The sequence below is a fragment of the Electrophorus electricus genome, chromosome 20 (genome assembly GCF_013358815.1).
Source record: "Electrophorus electricus isolate fEleEle1 chromosome 20, fEleEle1.pri, whole genome shotgun sequence".
Classification (NCBI taxonomy): Eukaryota; Metazoa; Chordata; class Actinopteri; order Gymnotiformes; family Gymnotidae; genus Electrophorus; species Electrophorus electricus.
The window spans coordinates 7,310,838-7,338,337 of record NC_049554.1 but is presented as its reverse complement, the minus strand read 5'-3'; the positions used below and the strand labels follow the sequence as shown (position 1 = coordinate 7,338,337).

General features: G+C 44.6%; 1 protein-coding gene across 7 annotated transcripts in view; it reads left to right on the top strand.

Annotated features, from left to right (window-relative positions):
• Nucleotides 1-27,500, top strand: part of cadpsa (Ca2+-dependent activator protein for secretion a) — a 103,174-nt gene that overhangs the window by 67,548 nt on the left and 8,126 nt on the right. For 2 of the 7 annotated variants that reach the window (XM_035520390.1, XM_035520386.1), the window contains 11 exons: nt 861-893; nt 3,653-3,759; nt 7,948-7,956; nt 8,825-8,981; nt 12,925-13,066; nt 14,749-14,904; nt 15,119-15,266; nt 16,421-16,495; nt 17,273-17,356; nt 17,737-17,769; nt 19,299-19,406. In XM_035520390.1, the coding sequence (XP_035376283.1) occupies nt 861-893; nt 3,653-3,759; nt 7,948-7,956; nt 8,825-8,981; nt 12,925-13,066; nt 14,749-14,904; nt 15,119-15,266; nt 16,421-16,495; nt 17,273-17,356; nt 17,737-17,769; nt 19,299-19,406 (1,052 nt within the window). The remainder of the gene's footprint in view (nt 1-860; nt 894-3,652; nt 3,760-7,947; nt 7,957-8,824; nt 8,982-12,924; nt 13,067-14,748; nt 14,905-15,118; nt 15,267-16,420; nt 16,496-17,272; nt 17,357-17,736; nt 17,770-19,298; nt 19,407-27,500) is intronic. The other 5 variants (XM_035520391.1, XM_035520388.1, XM_035520392.1 and 2 more) reach the window with 3 other exon arrangements.

Here is a 27,500-nt window from a genome sequence, read left to right as displayed (position 1 = left end):
CGCACTCACACACGCACGCACACACACACACACACACACACACACGCACACACACACACACACGCACGCACACGCACACACACACACACACACACACACCTTTCTTTTCTTTTCTCCTGCTGACTTGCACACTAGACCATCTGATCTGAATGCATTTCTACTTTTGCTTCTGTCTGAGACCCCCTTCCTCTCCCCTGCCCATCGCTGTTGATCACGTCACCCGCTCAGAGTTCAGGCTCTGCCCTGCATGCTTACACGTCTGTTCAGAGCTGTGGCAGAGGACTGACGTTAGGAGAACTGAGAGATCTAGGCATGTCTGATGCAGCGTAAGCACTGAACACACTCCGGTTCTTCCCGTGTCCGGACCCCAGTGTAACCCACGACCACGTTCTGTCTGTGATGCACTTCGACGCCTTATTTTCTGTGCGTCTCTGCTGTTTGTCTGTCTGTCTTCTGGTATCACTGTATGTCTGTTTGGTCCTAGAGCACGTCCTGATCACATCATGACACTGAGGTTGTCAAGGGTCAGTGTGTTTCTTCTGTCCCGTCTTTTGAGGTTCTCACAGGATTGAGATGGGTCACAGGGTCACTGTGAGATGGACTTATCTCTCTCTCTCTCTCTCTCTCTCTCTTTCTCTCTCTCTCTTGCGCACGCGCGCTCTCTGTCTCTCTCTCTGTTCTTCTTTTCCTCTATCATAAGCCTCCAGAACGGAATCCTGGCTGACTGTCTCTTCTCTCTCTCCTCTCCTCCCTCTCTCCTCTTCTCTTTCTCTCCTCTCCTCCTTCTCTCTCTCCTCTCTCTCTCTCCTCTCCTCCCTCCCTCTCTCTTCCCTCCCTCTCTCTTTCATTTTCTTTTTTAGTCGAGAAATCTCAGAAGGATCAGACGGATCCAGGTGAACCCTTTTGTCTGACTAATTACTGAAGCCATTCCTAAAAGAGCATTCCCTGTCCATACTGGGACATAACCGCCTCGCAGTGTTGCCGTGGCACTGCCTGTATGTGCCACGGGAATGCTGGGATGCTGTTATGTCACCTTCCCCTATAGCCCGCACATGCCTTGCATCTGTAAAGCGATGATGCGTTTTGCCTCACCGGTTGGTTTGGGCTCCCTGGCTACCGTTGCCATATTGGTGTGGAATCCCTCCCAGTTTATCAAACCCAAGCAGCTGGATTCATGGTTTAAATTCACTGATACCAAACAGGGAGAATTTCTCAGGTCATTTATTAAGTCATGCCACTGACAATTTCTCCTGAACTGAGGGGGATTTTACTCCAATCATAATAAACAACACGCATTATCTCTTTAACCTCAACACGAGGCGCACTGTATCTGACAGACTTCATCTTATGTGTGTTGACATAAATAATGTCACTGTTTACTCAAAAAGAAACTATAGATGTTTTACAAAAACAGAACTGAACATAGTATAAAATTAGGCTACAACGTTTGCTTCTCCATTCAGCCTGAAGAATTAATATCAAAGGCCAACATTTAAAGTACAGAGAGTGCCTTTGAATCTTGAGCAGACTGGGTGTTTCATGTTGTTCACATCCCTTTCACACCTTGGTGGAAGAATTAGATCGGTAAGAATCTAGTTCTCCCACACTTACTCGGAGGTGTGTGTGTGTGTGTGTGTGTGTGTGTGTGTGTGTGAAATACCTCATTCAGCCCAGGAAGGCACGTGGTCCACAGAGACATGCTAAGCTCTCTACCGTAGCGTCCAATCACGCGCTCCCAGCTTCACTTCCACTTTAACCCTTCAAGCTGTTTGCATCACCTCTGCGTTGTTCTGTCTTTGTGTTTTTGCAGCTCAGATATGGCACTCGGTATTAAGATACACAGCAGAGAGACAGTAGAAGGGTTAACAGTTTACCGTGACATCCAGCAGCGTGTGTGGACTGTGTTGTGCGTTGGACAGTCATTGGCTGAGAAGGGCAACTCACCTCGTCATGGTGCTTATTTCTCCTGTAATAACTGAATAACTTTCTCTCCTGAACTTCCTGACCTTGTGTTTCTTTGCAAAAGCCACATGATGACAGAAACCATTTAAACAAACCTATTTTTAATTCCCGCCCGTCCAAAACCAGTGGCTTAGAAGCAACACTGCTCCTTCATCTAGGTGCCAACATAATCAGATCTGGATGAAAAATTATATATAATTCAGTATAATACGGAATACTGTGACCTTTAAAAACAAAACCTATTATTTATGGATAGAGCTTTATTATGCACACTCAGACAGGTGTTCACATGACTCTTCTCAGTCAATACCTTGGTCTTCTAGATGAACAAGTGTTCATTAACCCCAGTGTTTGTCATCTGTTTACTGTTCAACACCATGTCTCTGATGTCGGCTCATACTGGTCAGATCATTCACATTCTCAGATCAAGCTCTCTCATGTGTGGTCATTACACTTAAACGCAGATGTCCTACACACCACCAGAGAACAGGCTTTCTGTGGGCTACTGCAGGATTCTACTAAGGCAAAGTCAAGTCAAGTCAAATGTATTTCTATAGCGCTTTTTACAACAGCAGTTGTCACAAAGCAGCTTTACAAATGTCCAAGTCCAAGCCCCCAGTGAGCAAGCCAAGGGCGACGGTAGCAAGGAAAAACTCCCTCCACTAACACCATAAAGAGCCCCAACTGCCCAAATCCAACTTGCTTTCACCCAAACTGGGGGGGGAGGGGGATGAGACAGAGAGAGAGAGGGAGAGAGACAGGGAGATAGAGGGAGATAGAGGGATGGAGAAAAGATTAGTAAACACTTGTTGTTTAAAGTTCTTGCACTTGTTGAGCATTACGCATGATGACTAACATATCTGTTCTTCCTTTTCCCTCGACTTTACTTTGACTTGTCATACTCGCACGACTCCTCACTGCTGATAACACTCCTGATAAATGTTAAAATAATCCCCAGGGCCGTAGTGGAGACCTGTAGACAGATATGACGGTTCCTTTAGTAAATACCCAGTAGATCCCAGTAGATACTGGGAGCGGTCTGAGTAGATGATGAGATATTGAGAGAGGTCTGAGTAGATGATGAAATACTGGGAGAGGGCTGAGTAGATGATGAGATACTGGGAGAGGTGTGAGTAGATGATGAGATACTGGGAGAGGGCTGAGTAGATGATGAGATACTGGGAGAGGTGTGAGTAGATGATGAAATACTGGGAGAGGGCTGAGTAGATGATGAGATATTGAGAGAGGTCTGAGTAGATGATGAAATACTGGGAGAGGGCTGAGTAGATGATGAGATACTGGGAGAGGTGTGAGTAGATGATGAGATACTGGGAGAGGGCTGAGCAGATGATGAGATATTGGGAGAGGGCTGAGTAGATGATGAGATACTGGGAGAGGGCTGAGTAGATGATGAGATATTGGGAGAGGTCTGAGTAGATGAGATACTGGGAGAGGTCTGAGTAGATGATGAGATACTAGGAGAGGTCTGAGTAGATGATGAGATACTGGGAAAGGCCTGAGTAGTGTAGACGTCTGTAGTCCTAAACTAACACAGGTCGAGTGGTGATTTCTCTAAAGAGCTACCCCCCACTACACAGTGATTACCTGTGTGTGTGTGTGTGTGTGTGTGTGTGTGTGTGTGTGTGTGTGTGTGTGTGTGTCCATTAACAGTTTTGCCTTTATGCCTCAGAGAACGTAGGCCGATTAGTTACACCTGCCAAAAAGATGGAGGACACACTCCGGCTGGCAGAGCTGGTCATCGAGGTATTACAACAGAATGAAGAACACCATGCAGAGGTAACACACACCCACACACACATGCACACACACACTCAGTTAGTGTAAACCCAGTGCATTTCCTTCTTGTGTGGGAGACCAGAGAGTTCACCATGTGTTCTTGAATCACACACTCACAGGGCCAAGTGCAGCTGACCAGCTGGTACAGTACTGATCCTGGACCTCTGTGACTACCCACTGGACAAACATCCACCACATTTTTTCATCAGCTGCAAATTCTCATCTGCTAAATGCTGGCATTTGTTTACTGATCATTCGGTTCAGGGTTTGAGATTTTTTTCAAATGCCTTCAAACACTGAGTTGATGTGAGTCTGCGCTGCTGTCTGATGGGGAGTACAATGATGTCATGGGGTTCTGATCTCACTGGGTTCACACACGACTGATGTCACTGGGTTCTGACACCACTGATGTCACTGGGTTGTGATGTGACTGGGTTCTGATCTTACTGGGTTCTGACACCACTGATGTCACTGGGTTCTGATGCCACTGGGTCCTGATCTTACTGGGTTCTGACACCACTGATGTCACTGGGTTGTGATGTGACTGGGTTCTGATCTTACTGGGTTCTGACACCACTGATGTCACTGGGTTCTGATGCCACTGGGTCCTGATCTTACTGGGTTCTGACACCACTGATGTCACTGGGTCCTGATCTTACTGGGTTCTGACACCACTGATGTCACTGGGTTCTGATGCCACTGGGTCCTGATCTTACTGGGTTCTGACACCACTGATGTCACTGGGTCCTGATCTTACTGGGTTCTGACACCACTGATGTCACTGGGTCCTGATCTTACTGGGTTCTGATGCCACTGGGTCCTGATCTTACTGGGTTCTGACACCACTGATGTCACTGGGTCCTGATCTTACTGGGTTCTGACACCACTGATGTCACTGGGTTCTGACACCACTGATGTCACTGGGTTCTGATGTCACTGGGTTCCGACACCACTGATGTCACTGGGTTCTGATGTCACTGGGTTCAGAGTTCCCCAACCCCATCAAGGCTCTCACTGTACTGTCACTGTGTATTGCTGTAGATACGGGGAGCATAAACGGGCCATGACGCCAACGTTACAACTTCCGTTGATATCTCATAATAAACATGTTTTTTTATTTATTTATTTATGTACAGTGGTGTGAAAAAATGTTTGCCCCCTTCCTGATATCTTATTTTTTGCATGTTTGTCACACTTAAATGTTTCCGATCATCAAATTTAGATATTAGACAAAGATAACATAAAATGCATTTTAAACATAAAATGCAAGGTTTTTAAATGAAGGTTTTTATTATTAAGGGGGGAAAAAATCCAAACTTACATGGCCCTGTTGAAAAAGTGATTGCCCCCTAAACCTAATAACTGGTTGGGCCACCCTTAGCAGCAAGAACTGCAATCAAGCATTTGCGATAACTGGCAATGAGTCTTTTGCAGCGCTGTGGAGGAATTTTGGCCCACTCATCTTTGCAGAATTGTTGCAATTCTGCCACACTGGAGGGTTTTCGAGCATGAACCGCCTTTTTAAGGTCATACCACAGCATCTCAATCGGATTCAGGTCAAGAGTTTGACTAGGCCACTCCAAAGTCTTCATTTTGTTTTTCTTAAGCCATTCAGAGGTGGACCTGCTGGTGTGTTTTGGATCATTGTCCTGCTGCAGAACCCAAGTGCGCTTCAGCGTGCGGTCACGAACAGATGGCCGGACATTCTCCTTCAGGATTTTTTTGGTAGACAGCAGAATTCATGGTTCCATTTACCACAGCAAGTCTTCCAGGTCCTGAAGCAGCAAAACAGCCCCAGACCATCACAGTACCACCATATTTTACTGTTGGTATGATGTTCCTTTTCTGAAATGCTGTGTTACTTTTACACCAGATGTAATGGGACATACAACTTTTGTCTCATCAGTCCACAGAGTATTTTCCCAAAAGTCTTGGGGATCATCAATTTCTAGGAAAAACTGAGACGAGCCTTTATGTTCTTTTTGCTCAGCAGTGGTTTTCATCTTGGAACTCTGCCATGCAGGCCATCTTTGTCCAGTTTCTTTCTTATGGTGGAGTCATGAACACTGACCTTAACTGAGGCAAGTGAGGCCTGCAGTTCTTTGGATGTTGTTGTGGAGTCTTTTGGGACCTCTTGGATGAGTCGTCGCTGCACTCTTGGGGTAATTTTGGTCGGCCGGCCACTCCTGGGAAGGTTCACAACTGTTCCATGTTTTCGCCATTTGTGGATAATGGCTCTCACTGTGGTTTGCTGGAGTCCAAAAGCTTTAGAAATGGCTTTATAACCTTTTCCAGACTGATAGAGCTCAATTACTTTGTATCTCATTTGTTTCTGAATTTCTTTGGATCGCAGCATGCTGTCTAGCTTTTGAGGATCTTTTGGTCTACTTCACTTTGTCAGGCAGGTCCTATTTAAGTGATTTCTTGATTGAGAACAGGTGTGGCAGTAATCAGGCCTGGGGGGGCTAGAGAAATTGAACTCAGCTTTCCAAAGAATTGATAAACCACAGTGAATTTGTTTTAACAGGGGGGTCAATCACTTTTTCACATAGGGCCATGTAGGTTTGGATTTTTTTTCCCTTAATAATAAAAAACCTTCATTTAAAAACTGCATTTTGTGTTTACTTGCGTTATCTTTGTCTAATATTAAAATTTGTTTGTTTGATCTGAAACATTTAAGTGTGACAAACATTAAAAAAATAAGATATCAGGAAGGGGGCAAACACTTTTTCACACCACTGTATTTATTTATTTAGCTACAGGTCAGATTGTAAAAAGTGTTAGGTTGTTAGGAGAGTAATAATTTAATATGAGGTCATTAGGAGAGTAATAATTTAATATGTGGTCATTAGGAGAGTAATAATTTAATATGCAGTCATTAGGATATTGAATACGAGGTCCTTCGAAGAGTAATAATATAATATGAAGTCATTCGGAGAGTAATAATTTAATATGAGGTAATTTGGAAAATAATAATTTAGTATGAGGTCATTAGGAGATTAATAATTTAATATGAGGTCATTAGGAGACTAACAATTTAATATGAGTTCATTAGGAGACTAAGAATTTAATGTGTGATCATTAGGAGACTAAGAATTTAATGTGTGATCATTAGGAGAGTAATAATTTAATATGTGGTCATTAGGAGAGTAATAATTTAATATGAGGTCATTAGGAGATAAATAATTTAATATGGGGTCATTGGGAGAGTAATAATTTAATATGAGGTCATTAGAAGAGTAATAATATAATATGAGGTCATTCAGAGAGTAATAATTTAATATGAGGCTATTTGGAGAGTAATAATTTAATATGAAGTCATTAGGATAGAAATAATTTAATATGAGGTCATTAGGAGAGTAATATGTGGTCATTAAGATATTAATAATTGAATATGATGTCATTAGAAGAGTAATAATATAATATGAGGTCATTCAGAGAGTAATAATTTAATATGAGGTAATTAGGAGATTAATAATTTAATATGTGGTCATTAGGAGAGTAAGAATTTAATGTGTGATCATTAGTAGAGTAATAATTTAATATGTGGCCATAAGGAGATTAATAATTTAGTATGAGGTCATTAGGAGAGTAATAATTTAATATGTGGTCATTAGGAGAGAAATAATTGAATATGAGGTCATTAGGAGAGTAATAACATGTGGTCATTAGGAGATTAATAATTGAATATGAGGTCATTAGAAGAGTAATAATTTAATATGAGATAATTTGGAAAGTAATAATTTAGTATGAGGTCATTAGGAGATTAATAATTTAATATGAGGTCATTAGGAGAGTAATAATTCAGACTTAATTCCATTCTATTGATGTGTTTATGCTTTTGAATCTGTCCAGGTCTGAAAGTTCACTTCATTCTTAACAAGAATGCCATGTTATACTGACTCAGAGTGCATAGATAAACCTCGCTGGTTTACATACAGGACATGATGTCATTTCCAGGAAGAAATACTTATCAATCCCACCTAGACACATCTGTTTGATTTAACCCTAATTAATACTGACCTTATTTGGTCAGGATTATTAAAGAAGCTACAGAAATTACCCAACATTCCCCAAACCATCTTAAACATCACTGTTAACTTGTATGACAAAAAAAGACAATCTGTCTGAAGTAACTTTCACTATGTTCTGTCACTGTTTGCTGGGTTGCCTGGATACACGCTAAAGGGTAAACAGGTATGTGAACAGGTGTGAAAGAGCTCCACTCTGCCCCGCCTCCCTCATTGATCTGTGCATGCTCAGTCATCCCTAACCCTGGATGTCAGACCTGGATGCCCCCTCCCCCTCTCTTGGGCTACGAGCACCTGGCGTGCAGGCACTAGCCCTGCAGAAAATGAAGCTGAGCTCATTTTCTCACAGGTCATTGTCGTCGTCGTCGTCGTCTCCCACGGCACCGCACTCCCTCCTCTCCAAACCCCCCCACCCTCTGCTCTGCGGACAGTAAAATCACAAGTGTTGAACGATCGTGGCCTCAGATCACTTCAGTCCCCCAGACCCGCGTTGTACTCCAGGCTGGATGGACGCCACTCTGCAGGACTGAAGTCAGCATTGTAGATTTTACTGGGTTCATCTGCTCTAGCCTGGTCTGGTCCTTCAGCCTGACATACGAGCGCTGACTCCCTGTACAAGGGCCGTTCCCTGTGTGTAGGACTGTGTGTAGCACTAACTTGAGGCCTGTGTGTGGCAATGCACTTTGTCTGATAGAGAGGAGAATCTAGGGAAGAGAGAGAGAGAGAGAGAGAGAGAGAGAGAGAGAGAGAGAGTGAGTGAGAAAGTGTGTGTGTCGCCATAGGCAATCTGCTGGCATTGACTAATTGAAATAAGCAGGTAACTTTTACTACATGAGGCATATAGGAGACATAGTTGAGATATAGTGGAGACATAGTTGAGATATATTTGAGATTTAGTGGAAACAGTTGAGATATAGTGGAGACATAGAGGCCTTTTCTACATCGGTGGAGCATCACATTTTGTCTGAAGTCCCAAACACAGTGCTGCTCTCTGTCACCTGCGTCTTACACACAAACTCACACACTGTCTGCAGGCCTTTGCCTGGTGGTCTGACCTGATGGTGGAACACGCGGAGATGTTCCTCTCCCTCTACGCTGTGGACATGGACGCTGCACTAGAGGTCCAACCGCCGGACAGCTGGGACAGTTTCCCACTCTTCCAGCTGCTGAATGACCACCTGCGCCTTGACTGTAAGCACGTCCCAGCATGTCTACTCCATACTACGCTCAAGGACTCTAGACTGGGTTCAGACTATTTTGTTCAGAGCTATTACACCTAATTCATATATTGATGTTAGTTAAAACAATGCCAGATGGGTCAGAGTTAGCTGACAGTGTCTCTGTTCTCAGAGCCTGTAAAGAGCTGTCCTGAGCTGTCCTGATGCAAGACAGATAACGGGACACAGTAAACGTCACATGGTCACTGGAGGTCTTCTCCCATTGCTAGTGAACTGGAAAGAATGAGGAACTGTCCATGGTTCTGAACAAAGACACTGCTCTGGACACTGAAGTGGACTAATTATACTTCAGGCATGCTGTAGTCTTATCTTAAAATTAAATTCTGAGAGGAACAGAATGAAAAAGAACAAAGAACAAACTTGTGGAAGATTTGTGAAAGATCCTTTTAGTGAGAATTTTATTGAGTCCTGTAGAAAACATAAACATACCAGAGTGGATAAAAAGCCCACCCCATCCCATACACACACACACACACACACACATACTCAGACACAAACACACACACACACACACACACACACACACACACACACACACATACACACAAACACGCTCAGATGCACACACACATACATGCACACACACACATACTCACACAGATACGAACACACATACTCGCACACATACAAACACACACACACACAAATACACACTCAGACACACACACACATACATGCACACACATATGCGCACACACACACACACACATGCACACACACACACACGCACGCACACACACACACACACACACCCGTTACACACACACATACACAATCCCACAGTACCCGGGGCTACATTTGGGCATTCAACATGGAAGGTCACTCCACTGAGCCTGTAGTACTTAGCTTAGCTCAGGGGCCATGAAACCACTTTAGCACCAGACAGACACCAGAGAGCATCAGTGCTGCTAATGAGGTCTAAAGCAGACGCGTAGCAGACGCTCACGCACACGCAGGGCCAAGTGGACAACCACCATTAGAGCAGAGGAGCTAGGGCAGGCAGCAAACAAGGCACAGACTGTGTGATCAACTTAGAGAGAGAGAGAGGGAGAGAGAGAGAGAGAGAGAGAGAAAGAGAGAGAGGGAGAGATGGAGAGAGAGGGAGGGAGAGAGAGAGAGAGGGAGAAATGGAGAGAGAGAGAGAGGGAGAAAGAGGGAGAGAGAGGGAGGGAGAGAGAGAAAGAGAGAGGGAGGGAGAGAGAGAAAGAGAGATGGAGAGAGAGAGAGATGGAGGGAGAGAGAGAGGGAGGGAGAGAGAGGGAGGGAGAGAGAGAGGGAGGGAGGGAGAGAGAGAGAGGGAGAGGGAGAGAGAGAGGGAGAATCTCAGGAATATGGTACCCTTTTCCCTAAGAATTTGGTGCATTCTAATCATCACAAAAAGAAAACAACCTGAATCATTGGACTGAAACATCCAAAAGCCAGAGGACGCTTCAGTGTCCCCTGGCCCTGTACAGAGACCACAGTGTCAGATTACCTGAGCACAGTGTCTGATAACAAACAGAGAAGCTCTCTGAGCAGGTACAGACTGAGTAACCACAGCCTGGCAGTAGAGACCAGCAGACACAGACACACCTGGCTGCCGAAACCCCAGTGTCTCAGTGCCCACTGTAGTCAAGCTGCAGTGGAGACAGAGCTACACTCCCTCACCACCTGTAGCCAACACACACGACTATGAGACGCGTTCTACCCCAGATTACAAACACTTCACCCAGGATTTAAAACACTGGAGGATAAACACTTACTACAGATCTTACTGGGAGAGAACATAGAGTCTGAAACTGCAAACTATGTCCTTGTCAAAGACAGAGAAGACACGAGTCATCAGTGAAGCAGCACACACACTATCCATGTTACTCTGTACAGTACAGTTTATGTACTATGTATGCGTTTATACTGTATATATACAGTATATTTACACATTACAGTATATATACACTGTACAGGGTGTATACTGTGTATATATACCATATACGTACACACATTACAATATATATACACCGTACAGGGTTTATACCATATATATCCAGTATATTTACACACATTACGGTATATATACACTGTACAGGGTGTATACTGTGTATATATACCATATACGTACACACATTACAATATATATACACTGTACAGGGTTTATACCGTATATATCCAGTATATTTACACACATTACGGTATATATACACTGTACAGGGTGTATACTGTGTATATATACCATATACGTACACACATTACAATATATATACACTGTACAGGGTTTATACCGTATATATACAGTATACGTAAACACATTACAGTATATATACACTGTACAGGGTTTATACCGTATATATACAGTATACGTAAACACATTACAGTATATATACACTGTACAGGGTTTATACCGTATATATACAGTATACGTACACACATTACAGTATATATACACTGTACAGGGTGTATACTGTGTATATATACCATATACGTACACACATTACAATATATATACACTGTACAGGGTTTATACCGTATATATACAGTATACGTAAACACATTACAGTATATATACACTGTACAGGGTGTATACTGTGTATATATACCATATACGTACATACATTACAGTACACTGTACAGGGTGTATACTGTGTATATATACCATATACGTACACACATTACAATATATATACACTGTACAGGGTTTATACCGTATATATACAGTATACGTACACACATTACAGTATATATACACTGTACAGGGTTTATACCGTATATATACAGTATACGTACACACATTACAGTATATATACACTGTACAGGGTTTATACCGTATATATACAGTATACGTACACACATTACAGTATATATACACTGTACAGGGTGTATACTGTGTATATATACCATATACGTACACACATTACGGTATATATACACTGTACAGGGTTTATACCGTGTATATACAGTATGTACATACAGTATACGTACACACATTATGATATATATACACTGTACAGGGTTTATACCGTATATATACAGTATACGTACACACATTACGGTATATATACACTGTACAGGGTTTATACCGTGTATATACAGTATGTACATACAGTATACGTACACACATTATGATATATATACACTGTACAGGGTTTATACCGTATATATACAGTATACGTACACACATTACAGTATATATACACTGTACAGGGTGTATACTGTGTATATATACCATATACGTACACACATTACGGTATATATACACTGTACAGGTGTATACTGTGAATACTGTAGGTACTACTGCTTACTGCTCTGTTATTCTTCTGGGTTTGTGTACATGTTACTTATCTGTAAATGCTTTGGCAATACTGTACGATTTTATCATGCCAATAAAGCTCATTTAATTTGAAACTGAGGGGGAGAGAGAGAGAGAAAGATACAGAAAGAGAGAGAGAGAGAGGGAGAGAGAGAGAGGGAGAGAGAGAGAGAGAGAGGGAGAGAGAGAGAGGGGGGGAGAGAGAGAAAGAGAGAGGGAGAGGGAGAGAGAGAGACAGAGAGGGAGAGAGAGAGAGAGGGGGAGAGAGAGACAGAGAGAGAGAGACAGAGAGGGAGAGAGAGAGAGAGAGACAGAGAGGGAGAGAGAGAGAGAGGGAGAGAGAGAGACAGAGAGGGAGAGAGAGAGGGGGAGAGAGGGAGAGGGAGAGGGGGGGAGGGGCAATACTGAGAGATGTTAGGGTGTACTATTGGGTTTCTGTGACAAACACTAAATGACGTCTTTCATCACCTTTGCACCTTTGCATGTTCTAAATCCAATTCATGCTGGCCAGTATAAACACCTTAATAACACAGCAGGAAACTGACTATTGCTTGAACTTTATGATGGTAAATCACTTGGGTATCTCACAATTCTCTTCTCTTCTCATCCCCAGACAACCTTTGTAATGGAAAGTTCCACAAGCACTTGCAGGATCTGTACGCCCCTCTGGTGGTGAGATACGTAGACCTGATGGAGTCCTCCATTGCTCAGTCCATTCACCGGGGCTTTGAGCGCGAGTCCTGGGAGCCTGTGAAGTAAGGGCTTTTCCTTCTTCAGACTCGTGGGGACAGGGGACAGGGGCATTTGGTTAACAGAGGAGCCTTACTAATACAGGAACATCCGAAATCACCTGTCATACCCATACATGTCATACCCATACATGTCATACCCATACATGTCATACCCATACATGTCATACCCATACATGTCATATTCATACATGTCATACCCATACATGTCATACCCATACATGTCATACTCATACATGTCAAACCCACACGTCATACCCACGCATGTCATACTCATACATGTCATACCCATACATGTCATACCCATACATGTCATATTCATACATGCCAAACCCATACATGTCAAACCCATACATGTCAAACCCATACATGTCATACCCATACATGTCATACTCATACATGTCAAACCCATACATGTCATACCCATACATCTCATACCCATACATCTCATACCCATACATGTCATACCCATACATGTCATACTCATACATGTCAAACCCATACATGTCAAACCCATACATGTCATACCCATACATGTCATACCCATACTTGTCATACTTATACATGTCCTACCCATACATGTCAAACCCACACGTCATACCCACACATGTTATACCCACACATGTCCTACCCATACATGTCAAACCCACATGTCATAACCACGTATGTCATACTCATACATGTTATACCCACACATGTCCTACCCATACATGTCAAACCCACACGTCATACCCACGCATGTCATACTTACTTGTCATACTCATACATGTCATACCCATACATGTCAAACCCACACGTCATACCCACGCATGTCATACTCATACAAGTCATACTCATACTTGTCATACTCATACATGTCATACCCACGCATGTCATACCCACGCATGTCATACCCATACATATCATACTCATACATGTCATACCCATACATGTCAAACCCATACATGTCATACCCAAGCATGTCATACCCATACAAGTCATACTCATACTTGTCATACTCATACATGTCATACCCATACATGTCATACCCATACATGTCATGCTCATACTCAATCATTGTTTAAAGTACCTGTAGCTGCTATGGAATTAAAAATCTATGCAATAAATAAATACATGAAATAAATAATGTAAGAACTAAACTTGATTTGCACCCCATTAGGCTAGGGTATAGCTGCTCCCAGTTTTTTTCTTTAATTATTGCTACAACATGCAGTTGTGATAGGAGGAGAGATCCCTTCTCACTCCTCACCACGCTGTTCCTGCTCCTCCATACTCCTCTTTAGGGTGTAGTCTGGTGCACCTCTGACCTTAACAAGCGTGGTCTCTCTGTCCCCCAGTTTAGGGTTACCAGCTGTGGTCTGCTTGGTTTGTGTGCTGAGAGACCTTCCTTACTTACCATGTACTGATCATCAATCTAGTTGATTACATTTGAAATGGTGCAAAATGAACTGAAATATAATTGGATATACCTGTTTTATTTGCTAAAGTAATTTACTAATCAACTATGTGATGATTATTCAGTGGTATTACAAAAATAACAACTGCTGACCCTGTAAAGTGTAAAGAGTCTTTTTCGCGTTCTAAGTGTTCCATCTCCTGAGCCCTTTTTGATGTGACCTCTATGTTGAGTGTTACCTAACCCCTTGATCAGCCCTGGGTTTTCTGACTGAGTGTGTTGGTGTGTGCAGCAATGGTTCAGGAACCTCAGAGGATCTTTTCTGGAAGCTGGACGCTTTGCAGACGTTCATCAGAGAGCTCCACTGGCCTGAGGAGGAGTTTGCCAAACACCTGGAGACCAGACTCAAGCTGATGTCTAGCGACATGATTGAGTCGTGTGTGAAGAGGTTGGAAGGGCAGGGTCTTATTTTCAGAGTAACCTACTGCTGAGGTGATACGCTAGTCTAGCAGTAATCATACTACTGCAAAAATGTCCCTCTCTCTCTCTCTCTCTCTCTCTCTCTCTCTCTCTCTCTCTCTCTCTCTCTCTCTCTCTCTCTCTCTCTCTCTCTCTCTGTGTCTCTCCCTCTCCCTCTCTCTCTCTCTCTCTCTCTCTCACAGGACCAGGGTGGCATTTGAAGTGAAGTTACAGAGAAGCAGTCGTACTACAGATTTCCGTGTCCCACAGTCCATATGCACCATGTTCAATGTCATGGTGGATGCCAAGGCTCAGTCTGCTAAACTGTGTGCTATGGAGCTTGGCCAAGAGGTACACACACACACACACACACAAATCTAAACTGTGTGCCATGGAGCTTGGCTAAGAGGTACACACACACACACACACACACACACACACACAAATCTAAACTGCTAAAAAGTTAGAAATCCAATTTTATGTTATGATTTAAAGTTATATATACTTTTAAGTCATGTTTGTATAAATGTTATGCAATTAATGCATATTCTAAATCTATATTATATGCATTTATTGCGAGCCTTAAAGCCTACAATCATTTCATCATTTAATTGAATTGTGCTCGACAGAGTACCAGAGTTTTCTGTCACATTCTTACTTTTCTCCATCAAACGTGTCTGCTTTGTCTTTCCTTTATTCCTGTTCTCCCGCTTGTGAAAGTATGCCAGTGAGAGGGAATGAGTGTAACAATTCAATTGAATTCTCACTCTCTTCCCAAATGTATAATTAGCAATCGTAGCAGTTTTCTTGGCTCCTCTGACACTTAAATTGTTTTGATTCTATTACCATATGTGATAGCTGCTTCTGAATATACGTGTTAGATGTGAAAGCACTCGTATCTGTGGCATCCTGAGACAGGTAATAATTATCTGAGCTGAATTAATTACCCAGAAGTCCTCTCTAGGCAAGGGAAGAGACAAAGGGATAAAGCCTGCAGGGGAAACCTCTGATCTGAGATCAGGCATTACCTGTGTCTGGTGTTTCAGAGTGGGTCTGATCTGAGGTCAGGCGTTACCTGTGTCTGGTGTTTCAGAGTGGGTCTGATCTGAGATCAGGCATTACCTGTGTCTGGTGTTTCAGAGTGGGTCTGATCTGAGATCAGGCATTACCTGTGTCTGGTGTTTCAGAGTGGGTCTGCTCTGAGATCAGGCATTACCTGTGTCTGGTGTTTCAGAGTGGGTCTGCTCTGAGATCAGGCATTACCTGTATCTGGTGTTTCAGAGTGGGTCTGCTCTGAGATCAGACATTACCTGTGTCTGGTGTTTCAGAGTGGGTCTGATCTGAGATCAGGCATTACCTGTGTCTGGTGTTTCAGAGTGGGTCTGATCTGAGATCAGGCGTTACCTGTGTCTGGTGTTTCAGAGTGGGTCTGATCTGAGATCAGATATTCATATCATTCCACATGTTTGGTGCAGTGCGGACACTCAGACCTTGCTCTCTTGCAGAGACAGTACCACTCTCAAATCGACCACCTCATCGAGGAGACGGTGAAGGACATGATCACCTTGTTGGTTGCAAAGGTAACTATTTAAGCACGAGATCAATACTGAACTTTAAGATCGGAAACAATAAACCACGTCTATTGTAGCTGAGTTAGGAAAGGTGTGTCATTATGTGAGTGTCTATGTTTAGTTCATTTTACAGGTAAAGTAAATCAAGATATTACACATTATGACTTACACAGCTGATATGTTATTATAGTAGTGGTCTTGAAATCACCTTCCTGGGCACATTTGACTGCAGTGGTGTGTGTGTGTTTGTGTGTGTTTGTGTGTGTGTGCATGCGTGTGTGCGTGCGTGTGCGTGTGTGCGTGCATGTGTTTGTGTGTGTGTGTGCGTGCGTGCGTGCGTGTGTGCGCGTGCATGCGTGCGCGTGTGTGTGCGTGTGTGTGTGCGTGTGTGTGCGTGTGTGTGCGTGTGTGTGTGCGTGTGCGCGTGTGCGTGTGCGTGCGTGTGTGTGTGCGTGTGTGTGCGCGTGTGTGTGCGCGTGTGTGTGCGCGTGTGTGTGCGCGTGTGCGTGTGTGTGCGTGTGTGTGCGTGTGTGCGCGCGTGTGTGTGCGTGTGTGTGCGTGTGTGTGCGTGTGTGCGCGTGTGTGCGCGTGCGTGTGCGTGTGTGTGCGTGTGCGTGTGTGTGCGTGCGTGTGCGCGCGCGTGTGTGCGTGCGTGTGTGTATGTGCGTGTGTATGTGCGTGTGTGTGCGTGTGTGTGTGCGTGTGTGCATGTGCGTGTGTGCATGTGCGTGTGTGGGTGTGTGTGTGTGTGTATGTGCGTGTGTGTGTGCGTGTCCTTTCCTGCAGTTTGTGGTGGTTCTGGAGAGCGTCCTGGCTCGCCTCTCCCGCTACGATGAGGGAACTCTATTCTCCTCCTTCCTGTCCTTTACAGTAAGAGCAAACACCACACCTGTACCTACAGCCATGGAGAATCCACAAGCTCAGATTATATTAAGAAACAGCCCAGCAGAGATTATTTTCACAAATGGAAACACCCCTTCTCTTCCTGGATCCTGGATTGCACAACTAACATAGCAAATGCGACATGATGATTCTTCCTTGATTTTACATTCGCTGCTCTGTTTTCTGGTGGTTATTTATTTCTATATTTATTCATTCGTTGATTTAAAGTGAAATCATGCAGTAACTTCTACAAGCTCTGTATATTTGAAACATTGTGCGTGTATGTCATCTGGCGTTATTGATTGACTGTGCGTTCGTATGACAGTTAACAGAAGTGTGTCTATCGTCATTGTTTCTCCACTCCACAGGTCAAAGCTGCCTCAAAATACGTGGACGTTCCCGTGAGTGTGAACCTTTCCCTGTGAAACCGCCTTAATTAAACACAAAGTACTTTACATGACCTCTGTGTACGAAAGGTTCTCTGTACAAATCCTCTCCTTGTCTGACACGTGTGGCATGGCAGCTGTCTGTGATTGTTTGTGTTCGTATTTGCATTTGTTTAAGGACCCTGTGCACACAGAGTCCAGTGTCTCCAAATGACCATTCATACGTATGTGAGGGGAGAGATAGCCAGACCCCTAGACCCCTAGATCCCTAGATCCCTAGACCGAATACCCCTAGACCCCAGCCCCCTAGACCCCTAGACCCTTAGATCCCTAGACCCCAGACCCCTAGACCCCAGACCCCAGACCCTTAGACCCTTAGACCCCAGACCCCTAGACCCCTAGATCCCTAGACCCAATACCCCTAGACCCCAGCCCCCTAGACCCCTAGACCCTTAGATCCCTAGACCCCAGACCCCAGACCCCAGACCCCAGACCCTTAGACCCTTAGACCCCAGACCCCAGACCCCTAGACCCTTAGACCCCAGACCCCAGACCCCTAGACCCTTAGACCCCAGACCCCAGACCCCAGACCCCTAGACCCCAGACCCCAGACCCCTAGACCCCAGACCCCTAGACCCCAGACCCCTAGACCCCAGACCCCAGCCCAGACCCCTAGACCCCAGACCCCTAGACCCCAGACCCCAGCCCCGACCCCCACCCCCCATCCCACTGCTCTAGCAGACAGTGCGATGTGCATGTTGTGCAACAGAAGCTTGTTGCGAGAAGCGTCAGGATCTGATGATCTACATCCTGCACTCAGTATCGCATAACTGAGCTTCTTTAACTGCCAGCACGTCAGGGCGCAAAACCAAGATTCTCAAATGAAAGGCCTGTCAGAGCATCTGATGTGCTCTCTCTCTCTTTCTCTTTCTCTCTCTCTCTCTCTCTCCCTCCCTCTCACTCTCTCTCTCTTACGCCCCCCCCCCCCCCCCCCTCACATGCCCTCAGGGCCAGTGAGCTTTGTGTTTCCATGGTAATTGTTTGCTTAATGCACAAAATAAAATTACGCATGAAAATTTTGCTCATTTGCACCCCCTGAAAGTATCTGGAGAGGTGTGAAGTAAGTTCAGTTTGCAGCCACTGACAATTACCAATTCTGATGACCTTCTGATGCTGGTTGGCAGGCTAGATCTATTTAATTCAGCCTGGAGACAGAATAAACAAGGCTCTTTCTTCTGAGTGCTTTGTCCCCTGTTTGCTCAACTCTCCCATTGCCACTGTTTTGATAAGTAATATTTTGTCTGCGTACTTGCAAATGTAATGTGTATGAATCTGTTTACCTATTCACAGATCATGACAGCTCATTTAATCCAAGTAGTAATACGATTAGAACAGAATCGTATCCGAAATTACATATTTTCTGTCACTTCTTTCTCTCTCCCTCCCTCTCTCTCCCTCCCTCTCTTTCTTTCTTCCTCTCACTCTCCCTCTCTCTCTCTCTTTCTCTCACCACCTCTCTATCTCTCTCGCTCTCCCCACCGTAGAAACCTGGCATGGATGTAGCCGATGCTTACGTTACGTTTGTCCGCCACTCTCAGGACACGTTGCGTGAAAAGGTCAACGAGGACATGTATATAGAAAGATTATTTGATGTAAGTAGACGGTGCCTCTGTCTCATCCTTGGGAATGGGGGGGGACGTCCTCCAAAATGAGACATGGCGACCAGCCTGGAGGGATAGGTCACATTGTGAGACCTGTTTCTTCTTCTCTTTTGCTTCTCTCTCTCCCTCGCTCTCTCACTCCCTCCCTCTCTTGTGTCTTGCTGAGACCCCCTCCGCTCTGTTCACTCGTTTGCCTTGGGGCTCTTTAACCCTTTCCTTTCTGGTGCCCCACTCTCAGAAAAACTCCTAGACTGGGCGTCTAAAAACAGAGGGACTGAAGAGAAGCAGATGGAGTTATCGGACATTCTAAGGGATGATCTAGGATGGAGTTATCAGACATTCTAAGGGCTGATCTAGGATGATCTAGGATGGAGTTATCAGACGTTCTAAGGGCTGATCTAGGATGGAGTTATCAGACATTCTAAGGGCTGATCTAGGATGGAGTTATCGGACGTTCTAAGGGCTGATCTAGGATGGAGTTATCAGACATTCTAAGGGCTGATCTAGGATGGAGTTATCGGACGTTCTAAGGGCTGATCTAGGATGGAGTTATCGGACGTTCTAAGGGCCGATCTAGGATGGAGTTATCGGACATTCATGTCACATGACAGGGTGTATTACATGGGCTTTACCAACGTGTCTTCTAGTATTAGTTTCAGAATTTAAAAAGTTCATAATTTGTGCACAAATTAAATTGACATCATTTCTGACATTTTTGGTCCTGTTCTCATTACTGCTAACCTGGAGCCTGCTGTCTGTACTAGAGAAAGAAAGCGAAAAGTAAGGTGGGAGGGGCTGAGGGTGGGAGGGGCTGTCGTGTGTGACAGCCACACCTGGCCTCTCCTTCTTAACCCTTTGTGGCGCATGTGGAACTGTGTCTGTGCGGTTGTGTGCATGAGCAATAAGTGTGTGTTGTGGAACAGGTGTGTACATTATGCAGGTGTATGTTATGATACAAGTGTGTACAAGTGGAATAGGTGTGTGGGTGTATGCTGTGAAACGGGTGTGTGTGGGTGTGTGCTGTGCAACAGGTGTGTATAGGTGTCTGCATTATGCAGGTGTGTGCTATGGAACAGGTGTGTGCATGTGGGTATGTGTGTAACAGGTGTGTGGGTGTGGGTGTGTGGGTGTGGATGTGTGTAACAGGTGTGTGTGTGTGTGTGTGTGGGTGTGGATGTGTGTAACGTGTGTGTGTGTGTGTGTGTGTGTGTGGGTGTGTGGGTGTGGATGTGTGTAACGTGTGTGTGTGTGTGTGTGTGTGTGGGTGTGTGGGTGTGGATGTGTGTAACGTGTGTGTGTGTGTGTGTGTGGGTGTGTGGGTGTGGATGTGTGTAACAGATTTGTGTGTGTGTGTGTGTGTGTGTGTGTGTGTGTGTGTGTGTGTGTGTGTGTGTGTGAGAGACGGGTGTGTGTTGTGTCTGCCGTGCCTTTGCTCTGAGACAGCCACAGCAGAGCAGCTGTGCTAACCTGAGGTCAGTGGTCACCTCACCAAATAAATGAACAACTGACCCAGGAACAGCAAAGTTGCTGTCTAAAGTTGAGAGATGCTTAATGAGGACAGCTCCTGCTGATCTGGCATCAGATGTTGGATCATAAGTTCTTAAGAAAAACACAAATACATTGGTAGAGGGAACTGATCCTACACTGCTTCACTTGGTACATACTGGACCTGGTGGGAGTTATGGCTATGAGAGTTAGACCCTGTCTGTCTGACAGCCTCCTCCTCCCTGTCTGTCTGACTGCCTGCTCCTCCCTGTCTGTCTGACTGCCTCCTCCTCCCTGTCTGTCTGACTGCCTGCTCCTCCCTGTCTGTCTGACAGCCTCCTCCTCCCTGTCTGTCTGACTGCCTCCTCTTCCCTGTCTGTCTGACTGCCTCCTCCTCCCTGTCTGTCTGACAGCCTCCTCCTCCCTGTCTGTCTGACTGCCTGCTCCTCCCTGTCTGTCTGACTGCCTCCTCCTCCCTGTCTGTCTGACAGCCTCCTCCTCCCTGTCTGTCTGACAGCCTCCTCCTCCCTGTCTGTCTGACTGCCTGCTCCTCCCTGTCTGTCTGACAGCCTCCTCCTCCCTGTCTGTCTGACTGCCTCCTCCTCCCTGTCTGTCTGACTGCCTCCTCCTCCCTGTCTGTCTGACAGCCTCCTCCTCCCTGTCTGTCTGACAGCCTCCTGCTCCCTGTCTGTCTGACAGCCTCCTCCTCCCTGTCTGTCTGACTGCCTCCTCCTCCCTGTCTGTCTGACAGCCTCCTGCTCCCTGTCTGTCTGACAGCCTCCTCCTCCCTGTCTGTCTGACTGCCTCCTCCTCCCTGTCTGTCTGACAGCCTCCTCCTCCCTGTCTGTTTGACTGCCTGCTCTAGCCATGTCGTCTCCTGTCCTGAAAGGACCTGCTTGCATATTTGTTCTGTGCCTTCACATCCTCTGAGTGGAATGAGAAAATGTGTTCACCTCCATCCACCTTCTCTCTCTCTCTCTTTGTCTCGTTCTCTATGTGCATCCCCCCTGTCATTTTCTCTCCTTGTTTTTGGTTCATTTCCCAATTTCTCTCTCTCTCTCTCTCTCTCTCTCTCTCTCTCTCTCTCTCTCTCTCGCCCTCCACCTGAGGTAAAGTGGAACTTATCCTTCCTGTTGAGTTGTTTTTATCACATTATCTCGAGTGGCATGATTCACAGTCTCTAATCTTCGTGTGTACATCTACTAGCATGACCCATGTCCTTGGAGAATCCCCTCATACATGCGCTGGCAGGCCTCCTGCCGCCCCCCAGTACCCCCCCCCCCCCGGCCCCGGCAGAAGTAGCCACAGATGGGCACGCAGGGCACACGTTTGGCCCTCTGCCTGCTCACGTGAGTGGCACAGCCTGCACAGAGCAATCTAAACCTATGGTTAGTTTAATCTAAACCCGACACATGGAAGGGTCACACACACACATACACATATACACACACACACATACCAACATATAAACACACACACAGACACACACACACACACTCACAGTCACACATGTGCCTGCACATACACCTGTAAGTTCTGACTAATATGGGCAACACACAGATACCAACCCATACCTACCCACTGATGTAGACTTAGACTGATTTGGATTTAGACTGATTTAGACTGATTTAGATTTAGACTGATTTAGATTTAGACTGATTTAGATTTAGACTGATTTAGACTGATGTAGATTTAGACTGATTTAGACATGTAGATTTAGACTGATTTAGATTTAGGCTGATTTAGACTGATGTAGATTTAGACTGATGTAGATTTAGAATGATTTAGATTTAGACTGATTTAGACTGATGTAGATTTAGATTGATTTAGATTTAGACTGATTTAGATTTAGACTGATTTAGACTGATGTAGATTTAGACTGATGTAGATTTAGACTGATTTAGATTTAGACTGATTTAGACTGATGTAGATTTAGACTGATTTAGATTTAGACTGATGTAGATTTAGACTGATTTAGACTGATTTAGATTTAGACTGATTTAGACTGATGTAGATTTAGACTGATTTAGATTTAGACTGATTTAGATTTAGACTGATGTAGATTTAGACTGATTTAGACTGATGTAGATTTAGACTGATTTAGACATGTAGATTTAGACTGATTTAGATTTAGGCTGATTTAGACTGATGTAGATTTAGACTGATGTAGATTTAGAATGATTTAGATTTAGACTGATTTAGACTGATGTAGATTTAGATTGATTTAGATTTAGACTGATTTAGATTTAGACTGATTTAGACTGATGTAGATTTAGACTGATGTAGATTTAGACTGATTTAGACTGATTTAGATTTAGACTGATTTAGACTGATGTAGATTTAGACTGATTTAGATTTAGACTGATGTAGATTTAGACTGATTTAGACTGATTTAGATTTAGACTGATTTAGACTGATTTAGATTTAGACTGATTTAGATTTAGACTGATTTAGACTGATGTAGATTTAGACTGATTTAGACTGGTTTAATAGAGCATTACTGAGCCACACCCAGCCTCTTTTCTCCTGCACTATTTTGTGATTGACTTGGGAAGCAGATGTGATTATTAAACTTCTAATTAAGATCATATATAGGTCATCAATTACTGCAGAGGGTTAACAAAGACTACACAGCACCACATGGCAGATCTGTCCTCGCAGGAGATTCAGTGTCTGTAAAGACCTGGGAGTTAAATATGAGCTGACACACTGTTACAGGTGACATTAAGCCCTAATAATGTTGATGAAGAGTCTTATGACACTTAACATCACCATCAACAAACACAACAGCTATACGTCCGTGAGACATGAACTAGTCAAAGCTCCTTTCCTGCTAATGTTAACAAACATTAACAGACTGTTTAGTGTCTGAATTTCACATTCGGGGAGGGAGAGTAGTTCTAACCGTTTATCACATTTTTGGTATAATTTCGTGTTCTGTTTTCCCACTTCTTTTGGTATAAAGAGGCACAACATGGTATTTCCTGGAAATTGGAGTTGCTTTGTATGGCTGGGTTGATGCTTTGAAGCATCCGTGGTTGTTTGCGCCCAGAGTTAATCTCTCTGGCCTGGTCTGCACAGGAGGGTCTGAGCCCACCGAGCTGAGAGTGTAGACTGGATGCCATATAGATGTGTCGGCGGAGTGCGCTAGGCTGAGGTTAATTGGGGTCAAGGATGAGGAATTCTCGCTAGCGGAGAGAACGCAATAAGAAGATTACACTCCGGTGATGCCCTTTCTCGGCTTTCATCAAAGTATTTCGTAAAGTGTCTGTAATGACCACACAGGTGTAGACATCAAAAGACAGAAAACAGAATAAATATGTCATTCTTTTGGCCAGACACCAGAAACAATGAAATAATTTATTAATTTCTTAATATAATTATTTCTCAGTTTCTTTATTAAAGTACAAACAGAAAATACAGGAAATATGTATACAAAGTATAAAAATAAACAATGTTCAGAACAAAATGGCTTCTACAGACCTAAGTCAGTATTTAGTGTGACCTCCCGTGGAAATAAACACATCGCGAGCTCTTCTGGGGAGGCCATCCTGAGGTTTTCTAAATTCATCTACTGGTTCCTGGTCAGGTTCCTTCCAGGTTCCTGCTGTACAGGCAGCTCATACTAGCCTACAAAATGGTTTCTTTCTGATTATTCTCAAATTTCCTGAATGTTCTGGTTGTACTCTAATAAAGACACTGAGAAATAACGATGTCTGGTCAATAATCCATTACTACATCCACACATCTACTGGTGGTCTGTGTACAGTAATGTTCTTTTGAACTTGCTGATCTATCTTCTCCAAACACCACGTCGTTTTAACGCTGCTCAGCTCGCTGAAGAGCAGTTTGAAATGTGACCTGATTTTAAACTCAGGGCGCACACATGTGAGGAGAGATGGCAGGTTATTATGTGAAGATGATTCTTGACCTGCACATCACCAAGGCCAGTAACACGCAGATGTCTTTGGTCCTGTCGCTCTCACATAGGAAACATTTATAACGACAAAGTCTCTTAAAATGCTCAGAATCTTGTATCAGCAGAGAGCTGGGCCAACATCAGAGAGAAAGGGAGAGAAAGAGAGAGAGAGAGAATGAGACAGAGCTGAGCCAACATCCAATAGTTAAATTTGTCCACTCAATGACAGAGGGAGAGAGAGAGAAAGTGGTGAGCGAAAATTAATTTATTTTGTCCTCTGCTTGCGTGCTAGTTCCTGAAAACTGGATTAAGACAGCTGTGTTTAGCGCGTGAGCTCCTATCCAGCCGAGCACAGAGATCACTGATTAAGAACATCTCTCTAAATCCTGAGGTACAGTGATACAGCCGACCTGCTGTTCGTGCGTGCGTGTGTGTGTGTGTGTGTGTGTGTGTGTGTCTCATCGGGACTTGGGCACACACAGATATGCCGACAAATTACATGGGTCAGTTATACCCTTAATCTACCACTCTGCACGGCCAGGGTTGGTCTTGGGGTGAGAGGGATTATGAATGCTCAACACTGATTGCTTCAGAGCCTTTCTGCCCATTTATCACATTGGACAATGGCACTTTAAGACGACAACTGAAGGCGCGTTAGCACCACGCTGCTGAGACATGCCCCACAAACCCACGAGAGCAGCTCGCGGTCCAGACAGAAACCTCGCTGTCGTCTCAGTTGCTTCCCACCGTCCCTAGCAGACCATTTAAACGGCGTCAGATGAGATGATCACTTACTGCCCTTGATGCTTCCAGAACCTTCCCCAGGTCTGCAGCCATCAGGGAAGTTCTGCTCCTGCCAATCTGAAGCAGATTTATAATCTGACTTTACTGTGTAATCTCCATTATTTAGGAAAAATATTAGTAATGGTAACCATGAGAAACCATAGCCTCAGTTATATAATGACACTATATGAATGATTTAATGACACTATATGAATTATTTAGGCAAATCACTTCCATTAAATTGGATTAAAATTGGGCCAAACAATAAGAAACTATATCACCTGGTTTTCTAGCACCAGGCATTGGGAAGTTGCCATAATTCTACCAGGCACAGTCGATCACGATGGAGGTGACTAACAAGCATGCTGGTGGTGGGATTTCAAACCTCTGAGGACTTTTCTAACAATGGGCCGATGACCAATACGGTCTCTGTCCCATTGTTCCTCTTTTAATTCAAAGGGGGGAAAAAAACCAGTTGAATATACCAGTTGCTTTATGTACGTGACTGGGATGCTGTGTGAACAGGGCCAACAGGTACTCCCACTGCTATTGTTCAAACACGTTAAAAGGCTTTGCCGTTCTCAGGACGGAGGAGACGTTGACACACTAGACTGCTCTGGTTTCCCGTAATTACAGGGGTCGAGGTTTCTCCCGCCATTCTGCAGGACGAGCTCTCTGTGCTGGGTGTAAACCTGCAGGTCCAAAAGTAGGTTAAAGCTACAGCACAAGGGAGGAAGAAAACTATCTAGAGACGGCGTGAGAGAAATACCCATGTTCCACTGCGTTATTATACCATATCCACGGTGTTATTACTAAGAAATATAACCACCACTTAACTCTCTCCCCCTCCCTCTCTCCCTCTCTCTCTCTCTCTCTCTCTCTCTCTCTCTGTGATGTAAAGCGAGGTATGGTGGTATTTGTTTGATTAACTTGTCGGACAGGACTGACAGCAGTCAGCAGGTGTGCGTGTGCGAGCGGCTCAGTGCGGCTCCGCCTTTGTACATCTGTCAGCGCGGAGGCCGGGGGGACGAGGGGTGAAAAGAGACAAATTGGTCCCAAAAGGCAGGCCATTCACCTTCCTCCCCACCCAAACGCCCCCTCCCCCCCCCCCCCTCATTCAGGTGCCCTGCGGGACTCTCGAGTGCTTGCTGGCTTATTCCATTTAACCCCCCCCTCCTTTCAGACTGGGCCCCAGAAGTGTAGCGCTCCTTCCTCCACTAGCGTCTCTGCCACCACTAAGCGCTCCTTTGTGTGTGGAATGGCTCACTTTGCGCAGGGCTCCTTAGACTTTTTTTTCTCTTCATTCCCTCTTTCCTCCTTTCGCTCTGTCCTCCCCCATCCCTCGCTCCTCTTTTCGTTCATTGTGTGTTTACTCAATGACACAAATGCAGTCCACAATTCCCGGCGTTTGGTTCATCCCAACAATCTCATTCTCCCTCTCTCTCTCTCTCTCTCTCTCTCTCCCTCTCTCTCCCTCTCTCTCTGAGCATGTTTTGGTGAAGTAAGCGTTGTTTGCATACTGTTATTCATTTCATGAACAGACCCTTATGCGGACAGAGGTCTGCTGGTGTTTCAGTAGCAGAGGGGTTTTGTCTCGAAAGCTCTCCATCGGCAGGCCAAAGGGACAAAAAATACAGCCACAAACTTCCAAAGAATTCCTGGGATTTTCCAATGTTGCTGAAGTCATTTGAAATGGTGACACTGGTGAATGATTGGCTTGTCCTGTTGGGTTAGGCAGTGTTCTGTGAGTATGAAAGGTTAAGCGTGTCCTGGAGACGTGGCAGTACGCGGGCACGCTCGCGGGCACGCACGCCACAGGGCCGCTGGGCTCAGGCAGGCACCTCCTCTTTGTACAGGTCTCACAATCGAAAGCGGCTTGAAGCTCGAACACTTGCTGG